The 23855-nt window shown below is 36.6% G+C and overlaps 1 protein-coding gene across 2 annotated transcripts in view; it reads right to left on the bottom strand.

The window, feature by feature from the left end:
• Positions 1-343: 343 nt before the first annotated feature.
• Positions 344-23855, bottom strand: part of Rh4 (Rhodopsin 4) — a 105994-nt gene continuing 82482 nt past the window's right edge. For both annotated transcript variants that reach the window (XM_067787101.1, XM_067787103.1), the window contains exon 4: positions 344-1459. In XM_067787101.1, coding sequence (XP_067643202.1) covers positions 912-1459 — 548 coding nt within the window. In that variant the 3' untranslated portion in view covers positions 344-911. The remainder of the gene's footprint in view (positions 1460-23855) is intronic.

Raw genomic sequence — 23855 nt, 5'->3', positions numbered from 1 at the left:
TGTTGTTGTTGTTGTTGTAGCAGTGACTGAAATGACAGTCCTTGGTCGGGAAAAATCCCGAGTCGCTCTGGTACATAGAACCGACTGCTTTGGGAAGCGATGGTGTTGAAAGGCGATTTTGTTAATTGGTTCATATCCAGGAGGGCGGACAAAGCAGCTAAGACGTTTTCTCCATAGGCTATCGAGTCAAAGAAAGTTTTTCCTTCGCCCCTAGTCGATTTCTTGTGGGAAAGTGGTTTAATATTGTAGATAAACCATAAATAATTGGGTGACTGTGCATTCTCCCAGCACTCACCCTTTGGTTCCGCAAAAATTTCAAAATAAATCAAACTTGGGACGCATATTTATATTTCATTGCAATAAAAATCTATTTATTTTTTTAATTTCAGGCAAATATGCAAACAAAAATCATTTCTACAACTGAAGAAAAATGTTACTTTAGTATTGCCGCAGTCCTTTGCCATACATGGGCTCAATGAGACTTACTTTACTTCCGCTTAGCCCAAGGCCTCTATTTGCTAATTGGCTGTGGCGAATCTGAAGAGTTAACGTTTTTTTTTTGTTTTAGTGTCCACAATGCAGCTTCTTAAGCTCCACGCCTTGTAGCACCTTCATTTGTGTTTTTTTGTAGCCAAATCGTGTCAACTCGTCGCTGGGTTCGTTTAGCTTCGGGTAGTGAGAGATTATAACAATTCAAATCCAGGTACAATGCCGTTTCGTCAACTTCAATGTGTCGCAGAATATCGGATAGTAGCTCTATGTATCATAGCCCACCAGTATAATAATTTAAGTACTCACTACTTCTAAACATAATTCTAAAGACTGATTAATCTAAGATCTTAACAGCTATACTCGCACTGCATCAGCAACAAATTGGCAAAAAAAAAATATATATACACATGTATATACTTTTACGCCGCCGACGTCTGTTGTTGTTGTTCGGTTGTTGTGGAGCCTACTGCTGAGGCCTCCGTCGATTTTTCATTTATAGCCAACCATGGGCAACGTTTTTGTAATTCCGCTCTGTATCTTGGATGGCTAATCGCATACACGAAGGGATCCACACAAGCCACCATTTTACACGTACAAGCTGGTATCATAGTAACTCCCGGCGTCAGTAAACTTTTATCCCCAAATGCGCCAATCAATGACATTACACCATATGGAGTCCATGAAACAAAGAATAAGAAGCAGATAGTAATGGCAGCCTTTGCGATACGTATTTCTGCAGACTCCTTACTCTTGTCCACATTTGATCGTAAAGACTCAACATTCATTTTCTTCGCCTGTTCGCGCAATGCTTTTTCGTGACTGAAAACATGTCCCACAATTTGACTGTAATAGAAGATGATCATGGAAGTTGGACAAACGAAGCTGAAAGTGAATATGGTAGCCACAAAGAGGCGCGTATCGAAGTTGTCTGTCAAATAGTCGAAAGTGCAAGATGTTAAGTAACCCTCTGAAATGAAAAGACAATTTAAAAGTGACCGTTAGAGTAAATGCTACTCAAGTAAAAACATTGAACCCTAGAAAGATAACGTTATTTTTTTACCCTAGAAAGATAACGTAGGTCTGAGAGAGGCGTTCAAGTTTAAGGACACTAAAGGTATAAAAAACTTAAATTTTTTTTTAATAATTTATTTGATATACATATATTCACTTGTTTTAAATGTTTTTTAAAGAAAAATATTGTTTTTTTCATATATTAAAAATTAAGTTTGACTTGTCTTGGACTTGTCCTTACAAAAATCAGTCTTTTTCGAAGGACCTCAGTTTATAGCAAAAACAATTAAAATAAAATACATTTTTTTGTACTTTAATTGAATGAATTAACTGTTTTAAACTATACTTAAAAAAATATTAGCTATAATTACATGTAAAATTTGTAGTCACGTAAAAGATAACGATACGTCTCTTAGACGTATTTTTAAAAAAACAATCGTATATATTTCAGCAAACAAAAAAGTTACTACTGAAAAACACCCCCCACTGACAAGCTGGTAATGGTAGCTGAGAAAACTGAGAATGAGAATGTTCTCTCTTTACGATTATGGGAGACTGAGACCAAAATTAAAACGACGCACGTCTCACAGACGTACGTTATCTCACTAGGGTTAAACGTAGTTTAAGTTAAAGAGATATGTATATACGGTCCTGTTACTAGAATAGCTTTTCACTAAAGAAAAAAATTTCACCAAGGAAGATAAATGTTATGGAAGTATTTAAGGCAAGTCGCTAGATAGTTGAAATGTTTCAAAAAATTATTTGCTGGAAACTTGCAACATTCGCAACAGATCAGGTAAGTGGACCATATTACTGCTGTCTCTTACTAAATGAGCTTAAAAGAAGAAGTGCGGACTGTCTAAACGATCGGTTATCCCCTTTGGTAACAACACTTTGCTCTTTTAGAAGACTGTCTCTTACTAAATGAGCTTCAAAATATTTAGGCTATCTCAGCGATCGGCAATCACCTCTCGTGTTTCCGAATGAAGTATTTTAATTCCAAAGTGTAAGGGCTCCTTCATTACTTTTATACAATTACATATACAATATACATCAAAACTCATTCAATCCTCAAAATAAAAGCCTTTTGAGTGGAATAGAAAACCGTTTAGAACACCTTTTTTCTAACTAATATAACTTCTTACGGGCCTTGAGATTAGGATATTGGGTAAGGAGCTCTCGTAACTACCTCCATACCAACGGCTGTACTCAGTAAGTATGTGTTTTGAAATGTACATTTTTCTTGCATACAAATTGTATACAGAACAAGTATAACGAACAATATATACTCAGCGTGAGCTTCAATTGTATATTTCATTTCAGACAAATTACTTTTCTACATAAAACGTGGCACCGCCCGTTTAAAAAAAAAATGTCTCCCCATTTCCTCTTACAATAAAACTTGATAAGTGAAATATCATTGATTCAAAACTACTTTTTGCTAAGTTATAGCTTACTCTTCTAGTCTACGACCCTTTTAAACTTGTTTTATATCTAAGTTGCCGTGGTCTTTAACCCATTTTTACTAGAAATATTTTCTGCTATAAGGAAAATATGTGTACACAATTTCATTACGATATCGTAGTTTTTCTTCGAGTTATGGCTCCCGAAACATAGAAAATTGCTTAGTCATAAAAGGGGTGCCACACCCATTTTCAAAAATTTTAGTGTTTTCAAATTTAATGTAATAATTCAATTTAGAAAGTAAAATTCTATTGACACAAAGCTTTTTTTCGCTAAGATATAGCTTATTATTTTCGTCTACGACCTTTTTAAAAATCTTTTATATAAAAGTGGGCGTGGTCTGCAACCGATCTCGACCATTTTTTCTAGGAATATTTCCTGCTATAGGAAAAATCTGCGTATCCAATTTTATTACGATCCGTTAATTTTTCTTCGAGTTATGGCTTCCGAAACATACACAATTGCTTAGTCATAAAAGGGGCGGTGCCGCGCCCATTTTTAAAAATTTGAAGCTTTTCCTATTTATTGTTATAAATCCACTTGGAAAACGAAATACCATTAATATAAAGCCCTTTTTTGAAAAGATATAGCTTATTTTATTCGTCCACTACTCTTTTATAAATCTTTTATGTAAAAGTGGGCGTGGTCCTTAACCGATTTCGTTAATTTTTTTCAAAGCATTACTTATAGTAAAGGCAACTTCTGTGCCGAATTTTGTTACGATAGGTTTAACGATTTTTGATTTATGATTGATAATATTTGTAAAATTGATTTTATCACAAGTGGGCGGTGCCACGCCCATTTTACAATTTTTTTTCAAATTTTTATCAAAAGTCTCAATATCAGTCCACACGTCAAATTTCAACATTCTTAGTGTATTATTTACTAAATAATCAGGTTTTTTGTGTTTTTCAAAATGGTATATATATAAAAAGTGGGCGTCGTTATCATCCGATTTCGCTCATTTTCAATACCAATCTATTCTGGGTCTAGATAAGCTCGTGTACCAAATTTGGTGAAGATATCTCAATATTTACTCAAGTTATCGTGCTAACGGACGGACGGACCGACATGGCTCAATCAAATTTTTTTCGATACTGACGATTTTGATATATGGAAGTCTATATCTATCTCGATTCCTTTATACCTATACCACCAACCGTTATCCAATCAAAGTTAATATACTCTGTGTGCAAAGCACGCTGAGTATAAAAAGTGTACATTATAAAACTCAGTTACTGAATCTACACCAAGGGCGGCCGCTTTTAACGTTTGGCCTCAAAGTCAAACATAATAACAGATCTACTAAAAGTAGTCAGTCGGCTTGGATTAGGATGTTGCCGATTCTCTTATTGGTAAGGTAAACTTTAACTGAAGTTTAAACTAACACTGAAAACCCAGTCCTTAGGGACAGAAGAGCTGACGATATTAGCTCCCGGGCGCACAGTGGCATTTTTGCTTCGTTTGGACGCGAAAAAGTAAAAATTTTCAAAATTTTCAATTTTTTAATTTGCAATTTTTTTTGTGCTGAAAATATATAAAACCGTGAAAAGAAAAGCCTGCCAAAAGTTTGAACCACGCTGTACCACAATAATTTTTGAATTTCTACAATAATTCAATATTATTGCATATAACTCAAATGATTCTTCATCCCCTTAGGTCCCCCTTTTGATATAATGGCGATCACAAAGAGGGAGTTGTATGAGGTGTGGGTTGCAGGACTTGACCAAATGCAAAAGGATAAAGCCGTTTTAGACAACGCGTGTATTGTTTTAGGGAGCGAGTAAATAGAGGCGTGAACTCTGCAGAAAAGTTGGAATTTTTTTATCAAACTTTGCATGAGATGGATTCAAGTGAATTACACCAAAGCTAATTTTCTTGGAAAGTTTGCTTCATGGTTTGAAGAAGATAAGAGATTTAAATATAGGTATGTTCAACTGTGAACAAAAGAACAAGATAAGGCTATAAGAAAGTTTTCGTATGGGGTAAATTCGAAATTTTTGGAGGGGGTTCAACCCCCCAACCACCATTCGCCTATCCTCACTGAAGGGGGTAAGGCATATAAACATATACACTTGGTTTGAATGAAATATATTAATTTTTCAGTGAGTTATAATTTTTTCGCGTCTAAATCATGCAAAAATGCCACTGTGGGGCGCTTTTTGCCAGGATAAGAACGGACATTAAGATTTTTTCGAATTGCTCTCTTCTCACTCTGGAGATTGCAGTATGGGAAGCGGCATTGTTGTAAGTCCCTGACGATCTCAGCAAGGGACCTCATTCATTTGCAAGTGGCACTTTGTCTAGAAATAACCGCTTTAGATATGCGTTTTCCATATAGTTCCGCCATATTTTCCAGCAAACAGTACATTCAGTCCCTTAGACCTAGTTCACACGTAACGAGATTATCCTCATTTTCGTACTTAACTCCTAATTGCTAATTAAATAACAAGATTTCCCATATACATACATTTTTCGCTTCGATAATCGGTAATTAAGAAAAAATTTTAGAGATGAAGTTTTTTTTTGCCTTAGACGTAGAACCAGCTCTAGTGTCACCGCTAGATGGAAGCACGAAATAAAAAAGAAACGTGAAAATTTTACTAGTAATAATCTAATTCCTAGGAATGGGACACATGTGTACACCTAGAGTGGCTATTGCGGGTTTTTGTAGATTAGGGAATCTGTAAACGTGGTATTAGGATATACACTTTTCTGGAGCAGGAGGTTCAAAAACAAAAGTCATCGCAATGGTTAGGTTAGGTTAGGTTGAACTGGCCGGTCCATGAGGACCTCACATAGACTGAATAAGTCCATAGTGTTACCAGAAGTTTGTTTTAACGACCAAACTGAAAAACCCTATCAAAAACCTGGATATAAAATACCTCCGTCCTCTGGGACCCAATATAGATGTATGCTTCTCCCTGTCCCGATTCTCTCCAGGGACTGCTTACACTCTAATACGCATTTTGGTGCTGTGGTATGCGAGATAAGTCACCGCAATGCTGTAGCTGAAACTGAAAAACAAGTCACACTGCTCTTTTATATCGTTACGGCCATCTTAAAAACGCTTAAAGGCCAAATTAAACTTCCTTAAAACTAACGCCATAGTCGTAACCATACCCATACCCATATCCATCTCCAATGTGATCGATTAATGGTGCCTTAACATAAAAATCGTGAAAATTTCATAAAAATGAAGAAAACGCAAAAAATTGCAACATATTCCACAAAAAATAAGTCTCTTAGTCAAAACGTATCCAAAGCAATAAATAAAATATACAAAAAGTTAATAAATTCACCAACTCAATTATTTTTAGGTTGTGGATATGGCGAGAAACCAAAAAACCCATTGGTTATGGCGTTAGCGTTATGGTATGGCACCATTAATCGATTACATTGATTTCCATAAGGTTCGATCAGCTGTTTTATCTGGTTATGGTTTTATGGTTGTAAGTCACCATTGATTGGCCTTTAAGGACCAATTAAACTTCCTTAAGGGCCAATTAAACATCCTTTACTCTAACGCCATAGTCATAACCATACCCATATCCATAACCATCTCCAATGTGATTGACTAATGGTGCCTTAACCTAAAAATCGTGAACATTTCATAAAAATGAAGAAAACGCAAAAAATTACAAACATAATCCACAAGAAAACAATTAATAAAATCTACAAAAAGTTATTAAATTCACCAACTCAAATATTTTTAGGTTATGGATATGGCGAAAAACCAAAAGCCAATTGGTAGGCTATGGAATAGTTACAGCGTTAAGGCACCATTAATCGATTACATTTATTTCCATACGGTAGGTTCGATCAGCTGTTTTATCTGGTTATGGATAAGTCACCATTCATTGGCCCTTTAAGGGCGAATTAATGGTGACTTATAACCATAAAGCCATAACCAGATAGAACAGCTGATCGAACCTACCTTCAGGAAATCAATGTAATCAAGTTAGCGTTATGGTATGGCACCATTAAACGATTACATTGATTTCCATAAGGTAGGTTCGATCAGCTGTTTTATCTGGTTATGGCTTTATGGTTATAAGTCACCATTAATTCGGCCTTTAATCTCAGCCATACTTTTTAAAATCAACCAATACCAAATTTTCTCCGAAGCTGTGGAGATATTCTTTAACTTTTTTAGCGATCGATTATCACCAGATCAATTGACATTAAGTTATTCCTCGCAAATTTTGCGACTGTAATCTGAAAGCGATGACTGATTAATTGGGTAAGCAAGAAAGCATCTTATACTATTTTCACACAGACGGCTTATTGAATAATAAAGGCAGTTTTCTACATTAAGACGCTTATTGAGCTCAATCTTCCCTACAAAATTCGAATCTATAATTATTTCATTAGTAGCTAATCGAATGCCTAATGAAGTCAAAAGCACAATGCAACTCTGTTGGCCGCGTTCCGCTTCTTAGTTTTTTGGTGTGTTCAGTGCTTAAAAATGTCATTTGTCAAAGTAAATGTCATTGTCTGCATGGCGGAACGATACAAGGTGGCCGCATCGAACAGCTGATTATAACCTTTATTATTTGATTTGATACATCAACTACCGGCGCAGTACGATTTTGACATTTGTCCATCGAATTTACAAGTACATGTATTTTTTTTTTGTTTGTAGGTATGTCACCATGCTGCCACCTTGTATCGTTCCGCCATGATTGTCTGTCATATAGCATTGTCATTTTATTCGCTTGACATTTCATCCTTCATACTAATCGAGCAGTTACTGCTGTGTGAAAGCAAAAAATTTACGATTTCAATAGAAGGTGAAATGCGATCATTAAGTTTCTGTGTGAAAACAGTATAATACACATTTGCAAAATTTGCCGCTAAGTTTCGCGTCAATACAAAAATTGTAGTTAAGAAGTAACTCTCTACAGATATCGATAAACAACATAAAAATTACTGGAGTATGGTAACGTACGAAATGAGCAAAAGAGTAAGCTAAATCCGTACAAAAAACACCAGCTATGCTTGTCTATCCTCTTTGCTACAGCACACTAATGCACTATTTTCACAGATATTCATTTTATGTTCGGTTTGTTAGTGTAGAAAAAGTGACGGCGGAGAAATATACGGATTCTTTTCAGCAGCAATTAATAGTTTTTCACACCAAAACTTAAATATTATCTAAAAAAAAGCGCAAGAAAATGTGTATTAAAGTGTAAATAACTGTAACAAAATAAAAACGAGTGTTGAAGAAAAGGTGAAGCAAGTGATTTGTGAAATATTGGAAAGTCTCATTTGAAATTTAATGTAATTTAGAGTTATTTCCCTCCCGTGGGAAGAAAAAAACTCAACCCAAAAAAGGCCAAGCTATATACAAATTGAAACAAATATAAAGAGCATTTTGTTGTTTTGTACATTGCACTTGTGTATGAATGAAATGCTGCTATTAAGAGTGCTAACTCTTTCTAAAACATAGTCTTTGAATGCATTTGAGTTTAATTGTGAGTGCGTTTGGTTGGACCGCCTTCTTTTGATTTTTTTTTTGTTGTGTGCACTGAAATACGGCAAATTTTGAGTTTTTTGTTAGCAGAGCTCTTTACGTTGTGCAGGATATACAGAACAAGCCTGGCAAACTTGTAAGTATTTAGGGGTGATCAGACGGGTCGATCCCAAAACTTCTATTTTTTATTAATACACATTCTCAATTTTTTTACAATTCCAACAACTGAGTAGTTAGAGGGTTGTATGAGCAAGAAATAAGACCAAGAAAAAAACTCGAGTTTATTGCCCACAGCAGCGGCGTTGTATGTACAAAGCAAAAATTTTGGAATATAGCCATAAATGTGGATCAGGGTTGACTCTAGAATGCGTTTGTACGATATGGGTATCAAATGAAAGGTGTTAATGAGTATTTTAAAAGGGAGTAATCCTTAGTTCCATAGGTGGACGCCGTTTCGAGATATCGCCACAAAGGTGGACCAGGGGTGACACTAGAATTTGTTTGTACAATATGGACATCAAACGAATGGGGTTAATGAGTATTTTAAAAGGGAGTGGGCCTTAGTTCTATAGGTGGATGCCGTTTCGAAATATCGCCATAAAGGTAGACCAGGGGTGACTCTAGAATGTGTTTGTACGATATGGGTATCAAATTAAGGGTATTAATGAGGGTTTTAAAAGGGAGTGGTGGTTGTTGTATAGGTGGTCGCCTTTTCGAGATATCGCCATAAAGATGGACCAGGGGTGACTCTAGAATGCGTTTGTACGATATGGGTATCAAATGAAAGGTGTTAATGCGTATTTTAAAAGGGAGTAATCCTTAGTTCCATAGGTGGACGCCGTTTCGAGATATCGCCCTAAAGGTGGACCAGGGGTGACCCTAGAATTTGTTTGTACAATATGGGCCTCAAACGAAAGATGTTAATGAGTATTTTAAAAGGGAGTGGGCCTTAGTTCTATAGGTGGACGCCTTTTCGAGATATCGCCATAAAGGTGGACCAGGGGTGACTCTAGAATTCGTTTGTGCAATACGGGTATCAAACGAAAGGAGTTAATGAGTATTTTAAAAGGGAGTGGTCTTTAGTTCTATAGGTGGACGCCTTTTCGTGGTATCGCAATAAAGGTGGACCAGCGGTGACTCTAGACTTTGTTTGTACGATATGGGTATCAAATGAAAGGTGTTAATGAGTATTTTTAAAAGGGAGTGGGCCTTCGTTCTATAGCTGTTCGCCTTTTCGAGATATCGCCATAAAGGTGGGCCAGGGGTGACTTTAGAATATATTTGTACGATACGGGTATCAAATGAAAGGTGTTAATGAGTATTTTAAAAGGGCGTGAGGCTTAGTTCTATAGGTGGACGCCTTTTCGAGATATCGCCATAAAGGTGGACCAGGGGTGAATCTTGAGTTTGTACGATATGGGTATCAAATTAAAGGTATTAATGGGAGTTTTAAAAGGGAGTGGTGGTTGTTGTAAATGTGAAGGCGTTTTCCAGATATCGACCAAAATGTGGACCAGGGTGACCCAGAACATCATCTGTTGGATACCGCTAATTTTTTTATATACATATGTAATACAATCCAAGATTTTAAGGGTTTTTTATTTCGCCCTGCAGAACTTTTTCATTTTCTTCTACTTAATATGGTAGGTGTCACAACCATTTTACAAAGTTTTTTCTAAAGTTATATATCGCGTCAATAAACCAATCCAATTTCCATGTTTCATCTCTTTTTCGTATTTGGTATAGAATTATGGCATTTTTTTCATTTTTCGTGTTTTTCGATATCGAAAAAGTGGGCGTGGTCATAGTCGGATTTCGTTCATTTTTCATACCAAGATAAAGTGAGTTCAAGTAAGCACGTGAACTAAGTTCATTAAAGATATGTCGATTTATGCTCAAGTTATCGTGTTAACGGCCATGCGGAAGGACAGACGGGCGACTGTGTATAAAAACTGGGCGTGGCATCAACATATTTCGCCCATTTTCACAGAAAACAGTTAACGTCGTAAAATCTATGCCCCCACCAAATTTCAAAAGGATTGGTTAATTTTTGTTCGACTTATGGCGTTAAAAGTATCCTAGACAAATTAAATGAAAAAGGGCGGAGCCACGCCCATTTTGAAATTTTCTATTATTTTTGTATTTTGTTGCACCATATCATTACTGGAGTTGAATGTTGACATAATTTACTTATATACTGTAAAGATATAAAATTTTTTGTAAAAATTTTACTTTAAAAAAATTTTTTTTTTAAAATTGGGCGTGGTCCTTCTCTGATTTTGTTAATTTTTATTAAGCATACATATAGTAATAGGATTAACGTTCCTGCCAAACTTCATCATTATATCTTCCACGACTGCCAAATTACAGCATGCAAAATTTTAAATTACCTTCTTTTAAAAAAGGGCGGTGCCACGCCCATTGTCCAACATTTTATCACTTTTCTATTCTGCGTCATAAGTTCAACTCATCTACCAAGTTTGTCCCTTTATCTGTCTTTTGTAATGAATTATCGCATTTTTTAGGTTTTTCGAAATTTTCGATATCGAAAAAGTGGGCGTGGTTATAGTCCGATATCGTTCATTTTAAATAGCGATCTGATATGAGTGCTCAGGAACCTACATACCAAATTTCATCAAGATACCTCAAAATTTACTCAAGTTATCGTGTTAACGGACGGACGGACATGGCTCAATCAAATTTTTTTTCGATCCTGATTATTTTGATATATGGAAGTCTATATCTATCTCGATTCCTTTATATATGTACAACCAACCGTTATCCAATCAAACTTAATATACTCTGTGAGCTCTGCTCAACTGAGTATAAAAATTGTGGAAATTGCTTCACCAGGAGGTCCGTCGGGTTAATATGGTAGGTGTCACACCCGTTTTACAAAGTTTTTTCCAAAGTTATATATTTTGCGTCAAAAAACCAATCCAATCACCATGTTTCATCCCTTTTTTCGTATTTGGTGTAGAATTATGGCATTTTTTTCATTCTTCGAAATTTTCGATATCGAAAAAGTGGGCGTGGTCAGTCGGATTTCGCCCATTTTTAATACGAAGATAAAGTGAGTTCAGATAAGTACGTGAACTAAGATTAGTAAAGATATATCGATTTTTGCTCAAGTTATCGTGTTAACGGCCAAGAGGAAGGACAGACGGCCGACTGTGCATAAAAACTGGCCGAGGCTTGAACCGATTTCGCCCATATTCACAGAAAACAGTTGCCGGCATATAAGCTATGCCCTTAACAAATTTCACAAGGATTGGTAAATTTTTGTTCGACTTATGGCATTAAAAGTATTCTAGACAAATTAAATGAAAAAATATTGTATTTTGTTGCACCGTATCATTACTGGAGTTTAATGTTGACATAATTTACTTAATGTGACCCTGTCTATGAAAAGGTGGCTTATGACTAAAAAGAATTTTTTTTCCACTTTTGTTTCTGGTTTCGATAGTTTTTGAGACGCTCTTTCACGTGGTGAAAACTAGAAAGTCCTAACTTGCTTAGAAGTGTACTAAAAATGTAGAGAAAGAAGAAGAATGAAAGACGATGAAGCCTTTGGTTCCTTCGATGCCACTTTGGTGGCTGGTGAAGCATCCTCAGATTTTTTTGATAGCATTTTTTTCGATGGCAATGGAGCCAAAATATCGGTCAGAAACTGGTTTGTGCTTTGCCTTTTGGGCATGACTGTTCATAATGCAAAAGAAAAACTATTAAGAAACTGAAGAAATGCATTGTTTGTCTTTAACAACTGTTTCTCACAATTTCTTTTTTGAGTCATAAGCCACCTTTTCATAGACCGGGTCACATGTACTGTAAAGATATTAAACTTTTTGTTAAAATTTGACTTTTAATTTTTTTTTAAGTGGGCGTGTTCGTTATCTGATTTTGGTAATTTTTATTTAGCACACATATAATAACAGGAGTCACGTTCCTGCCAAATTTCATCATGATATCTTCAACGACTGCCAAGTTACAGCTTGCAAAAGTTTTAAATTACCTTCTTTTAAAAGTGGGCGGTGCCACGCCCATTGTCCAAAATTTTACTAATTTTCTATTCTGCGTTATAAGTTCAACTTACCTACCAAGTTTCATCGCTTTATACGTCTTTGGTAATGAATTATCGCACTTTTTCGGTTTTTCGGAATTTTCGATATCGAAAAAGTGGGCGTGGTTATAATCCGATATCGTTCATTTTAAATAGGGATCTGAGATGAGTGCTCAGGAGCCTACATACCAAATTTCATCAAGATACCTCAAAATTTACTCAAGTTATCGTGTTAACGGACTGACGGACGGACGGACGGACATGCCTCAATGAATTTATTTTTTCGCCCAGATCATTTTGATATATATAAGTCTATATCTATCTCGATTAGTTTATGCCGTTACGGATTACCGTTATACGAACAAAATTAATATTCGCTCAGCTGAGTATAAAAATAAAATCAGCTGATGAAATGAGCCAAACATATGGTTGAGCCATGTGTAAAGCTAGCGTATAAATCTACTAAATAAACACACTTGACAAGGTTGCATTTGCAGTTTGAAACAATTTATTACGCAATTTTATTTAAATTGGCAATTTATTATTACAGTTTATTATATGATAAATTTCGTAATAAAATGCCCAAATGGTAGGTATAAATTGCCAATTTGGTGTGTGTACCTGGTATTATGATGTGATACCGTACACAGCAGGCCAACCTATTAACAACGCACTGTGGCAGTTTTCTGTCAAAAATGTCGCATACAACTTCTATGAGACCGAAATTGAATTTACTTCGCAAAAAATTAACTCGATTTCCAATTCTTGGTCTACGTGACATATCGGATTGATGTTTGCACACATATGTGACATAGCGCAGGCTTTTTTCGTTTGGGGCAAAAAATGTCGTTAAAAGCTATGCAGTTTTTTATGTAGATGTGTTTAAGTCAATCTTATGCATTGCCAGTAAATTGCACGTATTTTTATGGAGAGCGGCAGATTGAGCGACACTGGCGTCATCTGACATGAAAAAGTAGCCAACTTCCAACTTTTGTTACAAGAAAAAGCATAAGAAAAAATTTCGCATTTGTGTGATTTCACACTTTGCAAGTGAAATTATTTTTCCCACTTGTTGGTACTTTTCTAGTATTATACTATGTTCAAACAGAAAAATAAATTGAGGAAATTTCGATTTGAATTGAGTGCTGTTCATACAACTCGATTTAGCTTACACAATAGTAATTTGATAGCTGGTTGGATCATCTCTACAGCAATAACATACTTTTGTTCAGACTGTCAAAATGTGCGTGTTGGTATTAGGCGAATGAAATGGAATGAAAACACAGAACTTTAAAATTTTTGTGTGTTGTAAGAAAATGTGTTCAATGTTTTGGTTTCATTTTGAGTTTGCCATCTTCTTTTGACAATCCCTACTGCAGTGAAATGAAAGACATAAAATCAGCTGATGAGATGAGCCAACCATATAGTTCAGCCATGCACAACTGAGGTTGAAATCTACTCAATAAACACACTTTACAAGGTTGTATTTGCAGTTTGAAACAATTTATTACGCAATTTTTTTTTAAATTGGCAATTTATTATTACAATTTATTATATGATAAATTGAGTAATAAATTGCCCAAATAGTATAAATTGCCAATTTGGTGTGTGTTTGAACCTAGTATAACATTTTTCAGTTTAAAACTGCAATTTAACAAATGAATAGGACACAAAACATGTTAGCAAGCATTTTTCTTGTATAGTGAGATTGTGTATCATAGTGCTTCGCGAAATTTTGTATATGAATGGGCATGGCGAAATAAACTTCAATTGCCAAGTCTGAAGTTCCTTTATATTTACAAACGCAACATCTTTGTTGATTGCGATGTTACTGGAATGCATAAGGCTGCGTTGAACTCATCTATATGAAAAACTTTATTGTGGCTCGGCCATAAAGCTCGTGCGTAGAAAAAAGTAGTGCGTTTTTATTAGTTTGGTCTGTAACGCCTTAAGGGATAAACACATAAAATTTTCGATGCAACAGCATGCGCTGACAGATGAGTTTATTACATGTGTTTGAATGGAGAGCAAGAAGGAGGCCTAAAAATTAAAATAAAATATGATAAAAGTTAAAATTGTAAAATTTTTTATAAAATCGATTAAAGTTACTTTTTTTAATCCATTATTTTGTACGTATGTCCGCTACTAAAATTTTTACCACAGCCGTAGGTATATCCATTGTGAATTCCTATAAGTGAAAAAGCTTTCTATTCCTCCATTGCCATATGTACCTGTGAAATATTTGCTTGCAGGGAGAATGACCAGCGGATCTGCATCCGGCAAAGGACCATCAACATCAATAACACTCCGCAAAACCTTCGGGGAGTGTCTTTATCGTTAATACAACAACAACAACTGCCATAAATTGCCCATTTGTATTTTAAACCAACTTTTCTTTTAAATTATTATATAGAAAATCAGAATACATATTAATATTCATTTATTAAATCTAGTTAATAGAGGAAATATGAGCAGCTAGTTAAGCAAACATTTTAAAATATTTAAATAATGCAGTATTCCAGTCCTCTACAAAAATGTTCGAAAACCACTATTGACCCTCAGCGGGTTAGGGGGCAGAATATACCCGAGGTAGGTATGCCTGTCGTAAGAGGCGACTAAAATACCTAATAAATAGATTCAAGACGGTGTGTAGCGCAATCCTTTCAGGTTGCTAGCGCAATATATAGCTTCTCCAAACCCAATTGTCAACCTCACCTATCCGTGGCGAATCCTGTTTCATTAACAGCCGAGGTTCTGGCGACCCCGAACTCCTCATGGATCTAGGGGGTGGGAGGGCGGTATGGCCAAAAAGGTTGTTGTTGTTGTAGTTGTAGCGATAAGGTTGCTCCCCGAAGGCTTTGGGGAGTGTCAAATGAGAGTGATGGTCATTTGCCGGATACAAATCCGGTACGCTCCGGTACCATAGCACCATTAAGGTGCTAGCCCGACCATCTCGGGAACGATTTATGTGGCCGCATTAAACCTTCAGGCCATTCCCTCCCTCCCTACCCCCAAGTTCCATGAGGAACTTGGGGTCGCCAGAGCCTCGTCTGTTAGTGAAACAGGATTCGCCGCGGATAGGTGAGGTTGACAATTAGGTTTGGAGAAGCTATATATTGCGCTGGCAACCTGAAGGGTTGCGCTACACAGCCCCTTGAATCTGGTATTTCAGTCGCCTCTTACGACAGGCATACCTACCGCGGGTATATTCTGATCCCCTAATCCCCTAAGGTCACATGTGGTCATAACAAATCATTCCCAAGGCTTTCGGGGAGTGTCCTTATCGCTACAACAACAAAAACAACAAAACCACTCTGGAGCAAATGATTTAAGTAATCGAACAGGGATTAACAGATGATCCAGGCTTTTTACTATTGTGGACGTGCTTTTTTTTTTCAAAAATGATATTTTTTTTTCAAAAAAATATGATTTCACAACGGGTATATCAGAATTTGCTTTGAAGAACCCTAATTCATAATGTTTTTCCAAAACGAACTACATATCGCTCATTTACTTCAATGGTGTCATAACTCAAAAAACATGACTTTCGAGTTAATAACATATAAACGTACCCAATAACATGATCTATGTTGTATAAAAAAATCTTTTTGATCCGTTCTTGTGGCAGTTAAAATCTTTGAATGGTTCTCCTGGAAAATTGTGTTTTTTGAGTTATGACACTATTGAAGTAAATGAGCGATATGTTCTTAGAAAATTTTATTATATAAACCAATATTTCAGAATTTGGCTGAAGAACTCCTATCTCAGTACAAATTTTGAGATGATAGGTATAAGGCGTTTATATGTAGTATTTCATTACAAGGTCTTCATTGAACGAATCATGATATATGTATGTAGATACCTAATAAGGTGTTCAAAAAATCTGAATAGTTCATTTTGAAAAAATGCCTGAAAGTTTTCTTCACAAGTATTAGGTGAGAAACTCTACTTTTAGCTGGAGACATTGGTGCTTTATCGGTAACCGTATCGGTAACCTTATAACAGCTGATTCGACCAATCTTATGAGAATCAATGCAATCGATTATTGGTGCCGCTAAGGTCGTAACCGTATCGTAGCCAACCAATTGGGTTTTGGTTTACCGTCGTAACGATAAACAGCTGATTACGTTAGGGATACGGATACAGTGATACGACATACGGCACCAATGACTCCGGCTTTTGTCCCCTCACCATATGGGCACATTACACATTACATTGTGCGCCATGCTAAGAAAATATCTACATATCGACTGTTGTGATATATGTACCTACATACATATGTACCTATGTATATATTTTCATTTGGTACTCTTTGGTGCACAACAGTTGTGGCAAGTGGGAACGGTGGTGGTGGCTCACAATAGCAATAGCGTCGACTTAGAAGTCAGCAGCGTTTGTGTTTTTTATTATCACTGTTTTAGAGCTGCCACCTAATAAAAGTAGCGATAACGCCAAACTGTATGTGCGTGTGCAATGCGCACAATTTGTACAACAACAAGTAAGGCAGGCTAAGTTCGGGTGTAACCAAACATTACATACTCAGCTGAGAGATTTGGAGACAAAATTGTCTTTTTCATGGATACATAAAAATGGTAATACTACTCTGTGAGCTCTGTTCATCTGAGTATAATTATAGCTGCGTTGGTTTCGTAGATGGTTTATAAGTGGTTTTTAATTCCATATGACATACGTTTGGGAAATATCGACCAAATTGTAGACCAAGGTTGACGTTTTTTGGAAAATAAGGGAAAATCACCATTTAGGAAAATGAACCTAGGGTAACCCTGAAATGTGTTTGTATGGCATGGGTATTAAATGAAAGGTATTAAAGAATATTTTAAAAGGGGATGGGCCTTAGTTGTATAGGTGGACGCCTTTTCGAGATATCGCCATAAAGGTGGACCAGGGGTGACTCTAGAATGCGTTTGTACGATATGGGTATCAAATGAAGGTGATAATGAGTATTTTAAAAGGGAGTGGGCCTTAGATCCATAGGTGGACGCCTTTTCGAGATATCGCCATAAAGGTGGACCAGGGGTGTCAAATTAAAGGTATTAATGAGGGTTTTAAAAGGGAGCGGCCCTTAGTTGTTTTCGAGATATCGACCAAAATGTGAACCAGGGCAGTGGGTACCGCTAATTTAATCATATATGTAATACCATGAACAGTATGGTAGGTGTCACACCCATTTTACAAAGTTTTCTCTAAAGTTATATTTTGCGTCAAAAAGCCAATCCAATCACCATGTTTTATCCCTTTTTCACTTTTGGTATAGAATTATGGCATTTTTTTTTTAATTTTTCGAAATTTTCGATATCGAAAAAGTGGTCGTGGTTATAGTCCGATATCATTCATTTTAAAAAGCGATCTGAGGTGAGTGCCCAGGAACCTACATACCAAATTTCATCAAGATACCTCAAAATTTACTCAAGTTATCGTGTTGATGGACAGACGGACGGACGGACGGACATAGCTAAATGAATTTCTTTTTTCGCCCAGATGTTGTTGTTGTTGTTGTTGTTGTAGCAATGTTGCGCCCCACCTAATAGCTGCGACCGATCACAAATTGTCATCAATATCCTCTAACGGGAGTCCAAAGAAACTTGCTGTTTCGACATGGGTGGACCATAATGAAAAGGGGTGTTAGAGGCGTTGGTTCCACATTACAATTAAAGAGATGGTTGGTGTCATGTGGGGACCCATTGCAAGCGGGGCATACATTTTGTATGTCGGGTTTGATTCTGGATATGTAAGAGTTTAACCTGTTACAGTATCCTGAACGAAGTTGAGCCAGAGTGACTCGCGTTTGCCTGGGGAGTATGCGTTCCTCTTCCGCAAGTTTTCGGTACTATTCCCTGAGTACTGGATTCACCGGGCAATTCCAGGCATAAAGGTCCGACGCCTGTTTGTGGAGTTCACCAAGGACCTGCTTGTGTTTTTTTGCTTCATACGGCTGAGTTATCAGGTGCCGTATTTCCTCAAAATGCTTACGGAGATGACTCCTTAAGTCCCTAGGCGGTGCTGGCTCTGGCTCATCAATCAGATGTCTGTTCGGATGCCCAGGTTTCTGGGTATTCAACAGGAACTGTTTGGTTAGCATCTCATTTCTCTCCCTGATGGGGAGTATTCTCGCCTCATTATGTAGATGGTGTTCTGGGGACATAAGAAGACAGTCCGTGGCGGTTCTGAGCGCAGTATTTTGGCAGACCTGTAGCTTCTTCCAGTGGGTAGTTTTTAGGCTTGGCGACCATATAGGGGACGCGTAGCACGCAAACGGCTGGCCAATTGCTTTGTATGTGGTAATGAGCGTTTCTTCGTCTTTTCCCCAAGTACTGCCAGCAAGGGGTTTGAGGATTTTATTACGGCTCTGGATTTTCAGAACAATTGCGGCTGCGTGCTCACCGAATTGTAGATCATGATCAAACGTCACATCCAAGATTTTGGGGTGTAGGAAAGTCGGTAGCGTAGTGCCATCGACGTGGATGTTCAAAATGGTCGACATTTGGGACGTCCAAGTTGTAAATAAGGTCGCGGATGATTTAGTCGGTGATAATGCTAGGTTTCGCGAGGCGAAAAACTGGAGAGATCAGGTTTATTCTGTTGCAAAGCTCATCGATCTGTGGGCCCGGGCCTGTGGCCATTATTGTGCAGTCATCGGCGTTTTCGCCCATATCATTTTGATATATAGAATATATCTCGATTAGTTTATGCCGTTACGGGGTACCATTATGCGAACAACATTAATATACTCTGTGAGCTCTGCTCAGCTGAGTATAAAAATTCAGACATGTTAGTACACACATGCACATACATATATACAAATGTATTAGCGTGATTACCAGTGAGTAGTAAGAGCGAGAAGTCAATATAGTTGTAGGCACTGAATGAGTGGATCAAATATTGTGTGCTGTAGTTGCTTGCTTTATATTTATGTAGTATACACCCAGGTGGCAACACTGTGTTATTAATTGTTTTTATTTATGCTGTTCTGGTGTGAGTGTGTTTGTGTTATCGCTATTTCAGCGGCAGAGCAACTTCTGACCACTCGTATTTCTGTCTGGCAAACAGATGACAGTCATTCGTGTGGTGGCAGAGGATAGATGAAGAAGAAGAAGAACTATGTAAAACACTTGGGCCGTAAATAGAAATAATTTGAAATAAACTAAAAGAAAAGAGTGAGTAAAACGACGAAAATTCAATAGATAGCAGAAAAATGACGGAGTTACTTTTATGTTACCTAAATGTTGTTTTAAAAACAGTGAAAATAGCATTGATAAAATGAAAAAGTCAGCAAAATCATTGTAACAAAGAAGATAAAGTAGAAAACCTTGTGTAATTCGTAAAATAAATTATGTAAAGTAAATGGAAAGAAAATCAAAGCTTCAAAAAAAAAAAAAAAAAAATGCTGCCACTGTGAATACAAAGTTTCGAGTGCATTTTAAATGCAAAAATATGCTTATTTAGCTATCAAAGTGTGCCTACATGCATACATACAAATATGTATATTCAATATCTACCTACCTACTACAAATTTAAATTTAATTTTTTTTTGAATTCTCAACGCTTTTAAATAGCCAAGCGTGTATGTGATTTGTTTATATTGGAGGCTGGAACTTCCGTCGGTCGCGCATATCAAATCAACAAATTAAATAAAAAGCCTATAACAAAATAGCGACTTTGAAAGAATTTACCAAAACACTACAAAATAAAAAAATTTCTTTGAATTAAGATATAAGCAGCTGGATATAGCAACAGGAATTTTGAATCAACTACAATCCGTGTGGCAAATATTTTGGAAGCTCGGCTGATTACATACGGTGTAAGTTATTTTGTTTATTAAGTTTTACCATCAACATCGATAACACTCCCCTAAACCTTCGGGGAGTATCCTTAACGCTACAACAACAACCACGTTCCCATTTAATAGTTTTTTTATACTCCGTTGTATCTGTACACAGGGTATAAGAACTTTATTGGCATAGCGGTGGTTTTTTATAATAACAAGTAAGGAAGTCTAAGTTCGGGTGAAACAGTGTTACAAGGCTGCGCAATAATACATGTACATACATATGGTTCTATTTCGAACTAATTTTTCTTCGAGGTATGGCTCCCGAAACATAGAAAATCGCTTAGTCATAAAAGGGGCGGTGCCACGCCTATTTGTTAAAATTTCAAGTTCTTCCTATTTATTGTTATAAATCCACATGGGATATGAAATTTCATTGATATAAAGCTCTTTTTTGCAAAAATATAGCTTATTTTATTCGTCCAGGCCTCTTTAAAAAATTTTTCTTCAAAGCATTCCTTATAGTAAAGGTAACCTCTCTGCCGAATTTTGTTACGATAGTTTTAACGATTTTTGATTTATAATTAATAATATTTTAAAATTGATTTTATCACAAGTGGGCGGTGCAACGCCCATTTACAAATTTTTTTCAAGAGTCTCAATATCAGTCCACACGTCAAATTTCAACATTCTAGGTGTATTATTTACTAAATAATCAGATTTTTTGTGTTTTCCAAAATGTTATATATGTGTATAAAAAGTGGGCGTGGTTATCATCCGATTTCGCTCATTTTCAATACCAATCTATTCAGGGTCCAGATAAAATCGTGTAGTTACCAAATTTGGTGAAGATATCTCAATATTTACTCCAGTTATCGCGTTAACGGACAGACCGACGGACGGACGGACATGGCTCATCAAATTTTTTTCAATACTGATGATTTCGATATATGGAAGTCTATATCTATCTCGATTCCTTTATACCTGTACAACCAACCGTTATCCAATCAAAGTTATAATACCCTGTGTACAAGTACAGCTGGGTATAAAAAGGGATCAAGATAGATATACATATGTACATACATACATACCTAGATTTCCACAAATTGTCAGTGATTGAGCCATCTCCGTCCGTTAGCACGTTAAAATGAGCAAAATTAAAATAGGACCTTTACTAAACTTGTTACATGAACGGGAGCGGTTTACCGTATTTACAGCAGGGAAAACGAAAATAGCAGCGGGCATTTTTATCAAATTTTGTTAACTGAATTTTCTTTTTTTCGATAATTTAAGAAAATACCTCTATGAATTTTGCAACTAAAAACAACTATACAACGTCTTCCAGAAAATTCTAAAATTTCGAAGTTTCACAGTTTTGTGCCCCAATCCATTTTACACTGGCCATGGCTCATCTCATCAGCTGATTTAATTTTTTTCATTTCACTGGCATAGGGATTGTCAAAATGAGATATCAAACGCAAAATGTAACCAACACATTGACAATTATTTACTGCCGTGGTGGTTAAAAAATAGTTTCACGTCACTTAAGGTTGATTTTGTTTTTTTTAGTAAATGCATCTAACTTAGCGTATCATTTTCCCACAGTACACAGGAATTGCAAGTTTCTATGTGTTCTCCGCCACCGTGGTGTGATGGTAAAGTGCTCCGCCTACCACACCGTATGCCCTGGGTTTGCACCCCGGGCAAAGCAACATCAAAATTTTAGAAATAAGGTTTTTAAATTAGAAGAAAATTTTCCTAAGCGGGGTCGCCCCTCGGCAGTGTTTGGCAAGCGCTCCGGGTGTATTTCTGCCATGAAAAGCTCTCAGTGAAAACTCATCTGCCTTGCAGATGCCGTTCGCAGTCGGCATAAAACATGAAGGTCCCGTCCGGCCAATTTGTAGGGAAAATCAAGAGGAGCACGACGCAAATTGGAAGAGAAGCTCGGCCCTAGATATCTTCGGAGGTTATCGCGCCTTACATTTTTTTTTTTTTTTTTTATGTGTTCTCCGCATTCCATGCGCCCAATACCAACACACAGATTTTGACAATCACAATAAACAAAGGTATGGTGTTGCTGTAGAGATGAGCCCTCCATATATGTTGATAAACCATGACTCTGACAAAAGTTTAAGGGAACGCGTTTTGATTTGCAAGGTGCACGGATTTGTCGGATTGTTTATATCCTACGACAAAATATGCAAGACTACGAGAGTACCCCATTACGAAGTTACAGCAAATGTAAAAAAAATTGTCACACAAAATAACAAAATATGATGAACATTTTTGCTCAATCCATGGCGGAACGATACAAGGTGGCAGCATGGCGACATACCTAAAAACTTTAATAAAAGTTTGATGTACTTTGTTTTTGTAAATTCGATGGACAAATGTCAAAATCGTACTGCGTCGGAAGTTGATGTATCAATTCAAATAAAAAAAGTTTATAATGAGCTGTCCCATGCTGCCACCTTGTTTCGTTGCGCCATGGCTCAATCTCTCCGTGAGCGAAGCGAGAGGGATAAGAGAAATACCGTTGTGACTCTCATTCAGCGTTGACAAATATTTTTTTTTTCCAAGTCGTCAGACGCCGTCCAAAAGATCGTCAAAAATCGTCATATCTAGGCAACAACCAAAGTTCAGTTAGGACGAAGTTGGGTTATTAACGATTAATTTACAATATAATTAATAGCGCAGCAGGCTTTAAAAATTTTAATCTATCTTCCCTCTCTTCTCTCCTTTTATCAAGTGACGATGACAATTACCAACTCTTGCCCGAATATGACATTCGTTCAGAGCTGCCTGAGAGAAGATAGATTTTTAGGGTTTACAAGCCTGCATTAAATAAGTACAAGGTTTAATATTACAAATGATTTCAACTAATATCATGTTCACATTAACGCCCCGATTCTCAGCGTTACCTGTAAAATAGTACCCAGAATATTATGTAACCGAATATCGTTACCAGTTCTTTTATCCGCGATTCTGGCCAAAGTGGTAACTCTGTCATCACCGAAAAACTCACCAGTGTCTGTGGAGAAATTTGAAAGGTAGTTTTCTTCGCTTTCACGGTTGCCACTTTGGACCATTTGGACCACAAATGGTCCCTTTCAACCCCGTACGGTCTGCTGGTCCCTTTTCTTCAATTTTAGTCCTTTTAGGCAGTAGCCACGATTGGTAATTTTCTTTCTTTTCACTCAGGTAAAAATTCACAATATTGCCCAAAAATTCGCCACACTTTCGTTAGCCCCCATATAATTTTGAATTTACTTCAATGGAACTCTCACCATAAAAAATTGCTAAGTTAATAAAATGTACCAGAACAATAACATTTCACCTAATATATAATTTATGCCAGGCTTTAAAAAGAAAAGTGTTGGCAAACACATTGTCGTTAATTGTTGATGAAATAACCGACTAATCAAAAACTCTTTTTTTATAATAATATTAATAACGGCTAGATATTTCGATCGGTTATACAACACTATGTAAAATATATGAAAATAAAAATTGCTTCTCGCCTAGCATAGCTTATAGCGAGGACTCTGCCGTGAGCCTAACACTTT

Source organism: Eurosta solidaginis, chromosome 5, assembly GCF_040869045.1.
Source record: "Eurosta solidaginis isolate ZX-2024a chromosome 5, ASM4086904v1, whole genome shotgun sequence".
NCBI lineage: Eukaryota > Metazoa > Arthropoda > Insecta > Diptera > Tephritidae > Eurosta > Eurosta solidaginis.
Note: the sequence above shows the minus strand (reverse complement) of the source record. Positions and strands in the feature narration are given on the sequence as shown.